General features: G+C 53.5%; 4 protein-coding genes across 4 annotated transcripts; 1 reads left to right on the top strand and 3 right to left on the bottom strand.

The window, feature by feature from the left end:
• Positions 1-155: 155 nt before the first annotated feature.
• LOC6524082 (ataxin-1-like) lies at positions 156-1410 on the bottom strand. Its single transcript, XM_002099910.4, has 3 exons — positions 1077-1410; positions 794-1019; positions 156-733 (listed from the first exon to the last, which is right to left on the bottom strand). Exons 1-3 carry the CDS (start codon positions 1172-1174, stop codon positions 368-370), a joined length of 690 nt encoding a protein of 229 aa, XP_002099946.1. The 5' UTR covers positions 1175-1410; the 3' UTR covers positions 156-367.
• A 141-nt stretch (positions 1411-1551) lies between these two features.
• Positions 1552-3406, bottom strand: LOC6524081 (probable dolichyl pyrophosphate Glc1Man9GlcNAc2 alpha-1,3-glucosyltransferase). The gene is made up of 4 exons (XM_039374697.2): positions 3243-3406; positions 2276-3190; positions 2103-2213; positions 1552-2036 (listed from the first exon to the last, which is right to left on the bottom strand). The coding sequence occupies exons 1-4, from the start codon at positions 3308-3310 to the stop codon at positions 1589-1591; spliced, it is 1542 nt and encodes a 513-aa protein (XP_039230631.1). The 5' UTR covers positions 3311-3406; the 3' UTR covers positions 1552-1588.
• A 110-nt stretch (positions 3407-3516) lies between these two features.
• LOC6524080 (nuclear transcription factor Y subunit gamma) lies at positions 3517-6200 on the top strand. Its single transcript, XM_002099908.3, has 3 exons — positions 3517-3730; positions 3880-5257; positions 5320-6200. The coding sequence occupies exons 1-3, from the start codon at positions 3687-3689 to the stop codon at positions 5701-5703; spliced, it is 1806 nt and encodes a 601-aa protein (XP_002099944.1). The 5' UTR covers positions 3517-3686; the 3' UTR covers positions 5704-6200.
• Positions 6104-10587, bottom strand: LOC6524079. Its single transcript, XM_002099907.3, has 9 exons — positions 10005-10587; positions 8969-9886; positions 8480-8901; positions 8262-8413; positions 7984-8200; positions 7568-7918; positions 6706-7512; positions 6431-6651; positions 6104-6369 (listed from the first exon to the last, which is right to left on the bottom strand). Exons 1-9 carry the CDS (start codon positions 10141-10143, stop codon positions 6219-6221), a joined length of 3378 nt encoding a protein of 1125 aa, XP_002099943.1. The 5' UTR covers positions 10144-10587; the 3' UTR covers positions 6104-6218.
• Positions 10588-10698: the final 111 nt, after the last annotated feature.

The following is a 10698-nucleotide window of genomic DNA, read 5'->3' as shown; positions in this document are numbered from 1 at the left end:
AGTGTGATTGCCAACTTTCCTACCAGTTGGATGTGTTCCGCCACCAAACAGCTTGACAGGATCAATTAAATATCATCAATTTGTCCAGCTTTCCTGGGTTAACACTCCGGCCAATCGTGACACGAAGACTGCGTACGTCAAAGGGAACTGTTGAATGCAGTGGGTATCGGCCAAAGTGCCATCTCTGTTCTATTTTGCGCGCGCAATTTGAACCAAAATTACAGTTACTTTAAACTTTATTTAAGAAAAAAAGTCAAAATACAATGCACTTTTTTGTACATATATTCAATTTTTACGTGCGCGGCGTATACAAGGAATAGTGCTGAATATATTCCTGAAACGCCAGCCAAACCCTTAAATTTGTGGCCTAATAGTTAAGCTTTCCCATCATGTGCTGGGTGTAAACGGCCACAAAACTGGCCATTTGGGCATACACCTGGTACGGATGCTTGAACGGCGGCAATCCATAGCTGCCGGTAGGCGGAGATCCCATCGGAGCTGGCATTTCCATTGACGTGGGCAGAGAGGGAGGAGGACATGGTGGTGGCGGCGCCGGCGGAGGAGGACATGGCGCGGCGGGCTGCTCGCGTGGCACCAGCGACAAACAGATGTCGCCCACCTGCAGCTGCTGGCACTTGAGCTCGTACAGCTGCATCGACAACTGTGGATCGCAGGAGGCCCAGCCCTGTCCGTAAACAAACATCGGATGACCCGGCTGCACCTCCAAGTCCACCTGAAAAATGAGTCCAAGGATGAGACAAATGTGATTTAAAGAAGTAAATGCCGAACCCACCTTGGCGTGGTGTGTGTCGTAACTGAAGGTGAGGGTCACGTGGCTGGGGCATCCTCCCCGGTCTATCCTAACGACTGTGGCCTCTCGCAGTTCAAAAATTTGACTACGCAGCGCCGACTGGATGAAGTCCTCGGTGCGTATGTCCTCCACGCGACGCATGGCCCCGCTGCCCAGTTCAATGTAGGATCCCCGGCGGAAACAGGAAGCTGAGTCGTCGGAGAACCCGCTGAAATTGAAGCAACTGTTTAACTGAATTAGGAAAAATAACGAATCGTGTGCTTACTTGTTGGACCAATGCTGTTGTGGCGGTGGAGGCGGCGGTGGTTGCCTCCTGATTGGGTCGTAGCCGTGGCCATAGGGGAGTTCCATGTGCATCTGCATGTCGATCTGTTCGCCTGGACGGAAGCTCGTCAACTGAAGTATTCTCTGCCAAGGGAGGCAATTGATATACACTTATTCATTCAACGCCAGCGTGTTTTCCACGGTTTTTCCAGGAATGTCACCCACTCAGCCGGCCCGCCTGATACCTGTTTTATGGCCCAAAAGGCCATAATCTGGTCGTGCCAACAGGTACGTGGCACCTTAGACGCCGGTGATCGCTACCTGCCCACCGAATTCCGTTTAACAGCCATTGTTCGTTGTCCATTGTTGTTTGGACCAGAGAATCCTGGCCAGCGGCGCCGAACTGGCTGTTGCGCCAGGCGCCTTGAAGGCTGCTCGACTGCACCACCACCACTCTGAATGCAAGACGTGACCAATTGCGGATTTCTGCTGAAGCCCATTCTAGTGCTCCGTTTATTTGGTTTTTCGTTTTCTCTTAACAGCGGACGAGGACGACGCGGATGACGATGCGATGGCCACTTTGCCACAGCTGATCCCCAGAGCGTACAGATAGTAGGCCCCAAAGAAGTAGAGCACTCCCAGCGCCGAGTACACGGAGGTCAGCAGCAGGGGCAAGAAGGGCAGACGCTTGTCTAGGTGCAGCAGGAACGAGAGCAGATGCTCGTAAAACGGAATGGCCAGGAAGCCCAGCATGTACAGCCACTCCAGCGGGTGGAAGCCTCGGAAGCCGGGGAAGATGCGATACAACTGGCCGTACATCATGGCCACGTAGGACATGTACAGGGAATACCGGGGAATGTACAGATCCACATCGAAGAGCAGCGGAAACAGCGAGAAATAACCGGCAATGCCAAGGATGTAGGCGTATCTGGCATCTTCCCGGTTCACCAGGGTGAGCAGACTGCAAAAGGTGGGCCTGTTAGTGGGATTCCCTTTGATTAATTAATAGAGGGGAAGGGGAACTTACCAGAGCGGAAGGAGCACCATCAATATAGCCTTCTCGTGGACATGCCAGCCGAAGACGAAGGAGGAGCAGCCGCACAAAACCACGGCTCGCAGGAAGACCAGTGGACTTTGACTGCAAAGAGATGGCGATTAGTTTGCTGTGATATCCTGGAATCCAACCGAAGAAGGCCTCACTTCTTAGGACTGCGGAAGAGCTTCACCAGAATGGGCAGCATGAAGAGAGCGGTGAGAGCAAAAGTCACGGGCGGTGTGATGGCTGGTAGCACCGAGTGCCTAACCTCCTGAACCAATCCTGAAGTGGTAGAGGCACCGCCATCCTGCACCTTCAAAACTCCGGCGGCCACCTTATCGGCGGCGTTGTACATTGCCCAGAAATTGGGTGCCCAGTAGGCGTGCGTTAAGCCACGCTTAAAAGGAAACAGGCGGGAGAGGACCTGCGGCAATTGCTGCCAGAAGGGTCCGAAGGACACGGCGAATGGAGTGAGTCCAACGACTAGCAGCTTGACTATGGCGCCCCCCATAGAAACCACACTCGCCTGCTCCAGGCAATAGAATCGCAGCAGGTATACACCAAAAGCGGGAGCCATGTACAGAAAGATGTGCTTAAAGTTGAGCAACACGGCGAAGGCAAAGGCGCTTCTGAGGAACCGCTGACGAATGAGGGATCCGATGCTTAGGAGCAGTATGCCGAACAGGAAGCCATTGTATTGGAAGTGAATGTGGTCCACGAAGAGGAGTCCCACGTTGAGAAGCAGCAACATTGAGCCGGCAAAGAACTGCTGCGTATCCCTGGCCAATCCCAGTGATCCCAGGCAGCTGCGCACGCCGAGCACATACACTAGATCCGTAACAATCACTGAGAGCCTCTGGAAGTAAACGGTGCCCTTGGACTCGTAGTTCAGGTTATCCACCACCAGCATCCGTGGATCCACGTACTTGGCCACCTGCGAGAGCAGCCACTCAAAGTAGGCAAAGAACGGCGGGTAGTCCAGGGTCCACGCGCTGGTGGCATTCACATACCACTGATCTAGGGGCAAGCTATGGGTGATGGCCAGCCAGTTGCGATGGACTTCGAAATCCGTGGAATGGCTAAGGATGAATTTGTAATGGGTTTGATAAGCGGAAACACCACTGCACTTACTAGGCTGGAATCAGGAGAATCTTCAGGCCGGTGGCTATGCCCACCAGGTGCCAGAAGAGGTCCTTCATCTTCGTTTCTCTCGGGGATTGGGATTGTAAGTGCAAGTTTTGATTTCGATTCGTTTCTTATCAGCGGTGAGTGCTGTCTGATCTGGCTTGAAAGTGGACGAAATGCGATTATCGATGGTGCAAGCTAGATCTGGCTTGGAAGTAGCCAGGTAGCCCAAATAAAAGCTATCGTTATCGAACTGGCCAGTTTTCGCCCTCGCCGCCGCCTGGTCACACTGGCGTTCGCGTGTATGCATGTGTGTGTGTGTGTGCGTTACATTACGCATTTGCTTTGCGAATTAGAAGCTAATTGAAGCGAATATTGTGGACTCGAGCCGGTCACCAGAGTTCCACGGTTGCCGCCAACGCCGAGCTAAGGTCTCCAGCCAACCGGGCCATGTACGCCACCAACAATGGCGGCACGAACAAGGCGCCAAACAGGTAAGTTCCGCCTCCGCCAGCAAAATCGAGCGCCCCTCCCCCAAAAAAACAGGCGGTACAGCCGAGATTTTTAATATGTGCGCCGCTCCTTTTTGTTTTCATTCTGTGATCTGTGTGTGATTTGCCAAATTAATATGAATCCCCTGCAGCAACGCCACCTCCATGTTCGACAACACAATCACAGTGACGCCCATTAAGATGGAACTGGGCCAGGCGTATGCCAAATCCCAAAATCCAGCGGCGATGCAGCGAAGAACACCCAATGCAGTGGTAGTCACCACCTCCTCCGCCGTTTCTTCCGCCCAGCAGCAGCAGGGACAGCAGCAACAACAGCAGACGGTACCCATGGCCAGCCTGGTGTCCAACGCATGCACCCTGGTTAATCCCAGCATGAGTGTGACAGTGGCCACCACCGGAGCGAGCGGCGCCAAGGAAAAGACCACGAAGGCTACACGTGCTCAGGTGGCACGCAAACCACCGCCCACCATCGACAACTTCTGGCCGAATATCGTGAGCGAGGTGCACAGCATCGGCCAGGTTGATGCCAAGCATCAGGTGCTGCCATTGGCGCGCATCAAGAAGATCATGAAGCTGGATGAGAACGCCAAGATGATTGCCGGAGAAGCGCCGCTGCTGTTTGCCAAGGCCTGCGAGTACTTCATTCAGGAGCTTACCATGCACGCATGGGTGCACACCGAGGAGAGCCGGCGGCGCACGCTCCAGCGTTCGGATATTGCCCAGGCCATAGCCAACTACGACCAGTTCGACTTTCTCATCGACATTGTGCCGCGCGAGGAGATCAAGCCGTCGTCGGCGCAAAAGGGCAAGGATGGCAGTACTTCCAGTTCGAGCGGAATGGCGGGAACAACCAGCAGTGCCGCCTCCACCTCCAATCCAGCCACCTCCAATGCGGCCGCCTCCGTGGCGGGAAATGCTACCGCCACGGGCAACTTTGTAGCCAGTGGTTCCTCCGTACCTGCGGCCACCGCTGGCGGCCTCAAGCTGGACACCACGGGCGCAGCCACCGCCGCCGAGGTGCTCGGCTTCAGTACTGTTAACTCAGACATCTTCTCAGCGCAACTGCAGCAGCAGCAGCAACAACAACAGCAGCAACAGCATGCCGCCCAGCAACAACAGCAGCAGCAACAACAACATCACCAGGCGCATCCACAGCAGGTTCAGATTATTCAGCAGGGCGCTGGTGGTCAACAGTTGCAGTACTTTATCGCACTGCCGGGGCAGCAGGCGGCCCAGCTCGTGCAGCAGGTTCAACAGCAGCCGCAGCCCGCGCAGAACCATCTACCCATCAACATTTTGTCAGCCCAACAACCCACCCAGCAGTTGATACTGACCGCCGGTCCCAACGGTCAGCTGACCGCCACGCCAGCGCCGCAAACGGCTGCTCAGCAGCAGACGGCCCTGCTCCAGAATCTCGCCCAGCAGCAACAGCAGCACCAGCAACAACAGCAGCAGATTCAGCTGCTGCAGCAAGTGGTGACGCCCACGGGGGAACTGACTAACGTGCCGGTAGGTATCACTTGAGCTAATTGCACTGAATCCCACATTGACAATTGCCTTTTTCATTCCAGATCGCCATTAATGCCAACCATTTGCATCTCCTGCAGCGCCTACAAATGCAACAGCAGCAGCAACAACAGCAGCAGCAACAGCAGCAGCAGCAACAACAGGTCATCATCCCAACCCAACTGCTGACGGCCCAGCAACTGCTCCAGCTGGGCGGAGCACCAACGGTCGCCCATCAGCAGCAGCAACAGCAGCAGCACGCCAATCTCACCCAGAGCAATGCCAGTGCGGTGACCAGTGGCACGCCGATCTTTATCAACTCGACTATGGCTGGTGCCCAGGCGGCGACGCAGGCACAGCAGCAATCGGCGCAACAACAGCAGCAACAGCAGGCACAAACGATCTCCACCATGTCCACGGATCGCACATTAACCGGCGGATTTCGGTAAAAGCTGGAAGTATGATATCCGAACTAACAGTCGGACCAGACGGACAGTTGGCAATCATATCGAAGCATCGGGAGGCATTGGAATCGGGCATTGGCAAGCGGGCATTGATTGCGCCATCCCCTGTCATCCAGCACAATGTATAATATTATAGTTTACGTAGGTGTATACGATTGTATATCGGAGGAGATTATATATAGCTAGTGTCTAAGTCGTAGGCATCTGTGTAGAAACGATTTCTCAATTGTAATTTATTACTGACCCTCCCGCCCCCTGGGAGCAGGTTTCACCTCCTCCAAAACACCGCCACCTCCACCACTTTTAAAACCTAGCACTTAGAGAGAATAATGGGAAATCTAGTGTATGTGACGGGGATGCCACCGGTCCAAAGCATAACCCAGCGTTTCGCGTGGCATCCGCACTTTATTATGTATTTGTACTTCTAACTAAGCTAAGCTCTGATAAACAATTATAAGCCACCAAGGACTATGTGCCAGAAACTCGTGCGCCCCCTGTATTCACTTTCTAGCCAGGATCTTGTTGATGTCCTGCAGCTCGCGAGTGCTCCACGGTTCCAGGGGATCGGGCGGCGATTGCGTTCTCCGTGTGTAAGCGGAACGTCCCCGCTGGCTGTGCTCGCCTGGATCATCACTTTGCTCCGGCGAAACTCTGGCGCACAAGGAAACGTGGGACTTAAAAAAGGAAGTGGATGCCAGATATAGGAACTCACTTGTTCCGGCGACGAACACGAGCACTTTTGGCGCGACGAGCGGCCTCATCCTGTGCCGGCTGACACTTGCGCAGGTGAAACTGCTTCATGGTGGCGTGCACCTCCTCCGCCGTGGGTATATCCTCGCTGTCCTGTCCACCATTGCCGTCCTCGGTCTCCACTTCGGCTTCCTGTTCGATGGTCAGCACCTCCTCCGCCACAACTTCATCAAAGTGGAAGCCCTAGTATTGAATGAACATTTTTCATTCCTATTCGTCCGTTTCTTATCCACTCACCGTATCCACATCCAAGCCTGGTGGTGCCCACACCGAGGACATGGGCTGAAACTGTCCATGGCTGTGTCCCTCGAATCCCTGCTGGTCCCGTCGAATATCCGCCTTGGATAGAGCATTGTGTGTCCGTTTGGCCAGCGATAGCTTGCCGAGAATGGGCCCGCCGCTGTCGCTCTCCTCGGTTTCCACCTCTGCCAGCATGGCCATGAACTCCTCGAGCTTTTTGGGATCGACGATGTCCTTGGGGTCCTGGAACAGGTTGCTCAAATTCGAAATGGGCAATGGCATGGCCATTAGGTCGGGAGCAGCAGAAGCAGCAGCACCACCAGCAGCAGATCGTATTGCAGGAGCGGCCGGAGATGCAGTGGCCACCGAAGCCACGGGCAGCGAATCCACCTTCTTGACCATCGGCGCATGCGGCTGTGTCTTCATCGTTTGCTCCACCAAGTCGAAGGCCTTATTGGCCAGTTGCTGCAAGCCAGCAAAGTAGTGGGGATCATGAGTCTCCGGTCGCTGGTCCGACATCATGATCAGCTCTCTGAAGGGATCCGGTGCTGGCGGAGCGGGCGGTGGAGCTGTCACCGATCGCAGAGTGACACCATTGGAAGAAGCCGGATTGCTAGCGAAGGTCAACATGTCCATGGCGTTGGTGAAGTCGGAGTCCGTGTGCAGATTGTAGGGATCCTTGAGCTTCTGCTTGGTCACTTTAACGGGACTGGAAATGGAAGCCCGTCCCCACATAAGGCGACGCATCTCCTCGCCGGTCATTCCGCGCTTCTTCAGCGCCGTTAGCGTCACACGACCCACTCGCTGGTGAGGATGGACACAGAATAAGAATGCGTTCATTATGGGAATGGTAACATACCTTCCAGTTGGAGACGGCTCCCTTCCGCTGCTTGGCCCTCGTCTTGCTCTTGCTCTTGATGACCATCACGCCGCGCACCTCGAATCCCGAGTCATCGGAGGGACCCAGCGGAATGGAGTAGGCCTCCAGATAGCCCTTGGCATCCGCCTGCGGCACAGCGCGTTCCAGGGTTACGACAATCTTGGCCCACTGCTTCATCCACTCCTTCTCCGACTGCTCGATCACAGTCACATAGGTGTTGCCCATCATGGCAATCAACATGTTGAGCAACAGGATGGGCACGAAGATCATAAAGATAACAAACACGGTCTTGGAGAGATTGGGGTATGTCGTCTGGTTGAGATCGGGATACTGCAATGGAATGATATCATTACGAGTAAGAAATCCACGTTTGAGTAAGTAATCCACCCACTTACGTTATAATCACCTAGTGTGGTCTGAAACAGGGCCATCCAAGTGCTGGTGTAGGTGTTGAACATGGTGGACTGCACCTGGGGATGTCCCTTGTAGAGGAAGTAGAAGGCCTGCGAGAATCCACACAGCACAATGCAGTAGATGATGCCGAAGGTGAACATGTCGCCCGTGATCATGGAGTAGATCATAGTCACAAAGGGACCCGTCAACCGAATGGCACTGAAATGGAATGGAGGAGGAATGGGGATAACTTCTAGACAAGCCCAACTATCTAACTTACCCAGCAAAGAACATTAGGAGAAACCAGGAGCCGGGTACAGCGAAAATCAGGATGGCCTCCTCGGTGTCGGTGTCGCCAATCAAACGAAATGGAATGCACGCCAGGATCAGCAAGTTGGAGAACAGGAAGATGGCCTTAGCCGGCGCATGGGACTGTGGAACAAGAAAAATGATAATGGTAAGCAGAATATAGCAATCTATATATATTAAGATCCCTACCAGTTGCTTGAGAAACGCGGATAACCCCTGGTTTTTTATCTCGTCGCCCTGCTGGAAGATCACATAGCTTAAGACCCCCACCAGAGTGGCAAACTCGGCGCAGTAACGGGCCACCGTCTGGGCATTGTAGTCACTACCACTGTCGCCCTCATCCGTCGGCATGTCCAGGAGAGCGGCTGCCGAGGGATCAGATCCTTCGGAGTCCTCGCCCTCGCCTTCACCATCGTGGGCCGGACGCAAGTATACCGATACGGACAGGCACAGCAGATGGGTGGACAGGATGAGCAGGCGCTTCAGAAACTGGTTCTGCGCAAAGGTCTTCCACTTCTCCTCCAGCAGACGCTGGATGATGCCGCCGTCCAACATGTCCAGATGCTCCGGTTTGGTGCCGTTCAGGATGATGAACAAGGCTGAATTCCAGTCTGTTTGGGATTGGTAATCAAATCATATCTTCAAAAGATTTCGATATCGACTTTTGGGAGTACTCACTAGTTCTGCCGTCCGGCAGGAGTGTGTCCAGTGCATTGAGTGGGTAACCGGAGCAGGTGATGTTACTGTAGCGCCAAAACTCTCGAGCGGACAGCTCCAACATTTCACGGAATACCTCAGCCCGTCCCAGTTTGCAGGCCAGGGTGAGTGGAGTCAGTCCTGTTTGGTTGACGATGCCATTCTTCGCCGGCGTCTTGGGATGTCGCAGGGCATAGCCGAACATGTCCAGCTTGTCGCACACGACCACCATGTGCAGGATCATGTTACCGAAGGAGTCTTGGGCATCCGGATCGGATCCGCAGTCGACCAGCAGATTGTAGACACTCTCGTTGGCACAGCAGGCGGCCCAGGCCAGAGGATATTCACCCATGTAGGCCAGTCCCTCGTAGTCGGTGCTCTTGGCCGGATTCGCCCGCTGCTGGTCACGTGGCAGGAAGAAACTGCCGATCGCCCGCTGATTGATATCCGCTCCGGCCTCGATAAGATCTGCCACCAGCTCATTGTTGCTATAGGCAATCGACAGGTGCAGGGCACTGGCACCCAGATATTCCTCGCCCTCCATCACATCCAGCGCCAGGTTGGGGAACACACGGAGCAGCACTCTCGCCAACTTGGTGTGCACCTTTGAATCGCAAATGATGAGCACATGGAGCAGACTCTCGCCCAGGGCGCCGCGGTACTGCATCTGCCAGCAGGCCTTGTGGTCCTCCCATTTGCCCAGCGGATCGTGGATGGACAGCGACGCCTCAATGGGTATGGTCACCTCGGTGTGGTCGCGGTACTTCCAGCGTAAGAACTCTGCACGATTTATCACCTGGCCCTTGCCATCGTTGTACATGAAGACACCAAACTGCTCCCGGATCAGCTGCTCCACGGCAATCAGTCCGCCCGAGTTGATGGCGTCGATGAGGTCACCACCTGGTCAGGTTTGGTTATCAGTATTGCTTTTATAGAAACTCCCTGTAACTCATGTTACCAAGGTGCACCAAGGTCACCAAACTCTTGGGTCACCTTTTGGCCATTTATCATTACCTACCTCTTTTGTAATCCGCCAACTTATAGAGCAGGCACTTGCAGGCGGTGGCCGAGGATTGCGAGATGACGGCATCCAAGATGGCGCCGGGCTTCATCTCCGGCGCCTTCTTGCGCAGGCATTTCTTCAGTAGGAACTTCATATCCGACCCCTCGATTCCAATCCCTGCTGCGAACTCAACTGGCGAACTCCTGGTGGAAATGCGCACAACCTTCTCCGCTTGTTTGTTCGATGACCCATGATATCAAGAACGAGAAAGACAGCTCGTTGTCCAGGTAACCCCACACACCTGACCAAGCCAAGCCAATGGGAGTGAAACTATTTCCTCAAATCCACAAGTCAGTGGGGATACAAGTTTCAGAAATGAGATACAAGTTTAAGATTAATTTTAAGATTTTGAATTAAGATATGAAGCCGTAGATCACAGAAACACTGTTCACATATATAGTTTCCTTTTGTTTTTTTATTGAATTATGTATATAAATATATTTTTGCTTTCATTATTATTATTGTAATTATAACTTAGTGCTAGAGTATCGGATGGGGGTTATCGGATATACTCGTACTGTAAAATAAATTGTATAAATAATGTGTATGCTTCTGATTCGGATTCAGATTCAGATATCGATTCCGATTCTGCTTGTTCGCCTTCTTCAACCATCCTCACTACTTTCTGCTTGCATTTCCTTTCGATTTC

This window comes from Drosophila yakuba, chromosome X, assembly GCF_016746365.2.
Source record: "Drosophila yakuba strain Tai18E2 chromosome X, Prin_Dyak_Tai18E2_2.1, whole genome shotgun sequence".
Lineage (NCBI taxonomy): Eukaryota > Metazoa > Arthropoda > Insecta > Diptera > Drosophilidae > Drosophila > Drosophila yakuba.
Note: the sequence above shows the minus strand (reverse complement) of the source record. Positions and strands in the feature narration are given on the sequence as shown.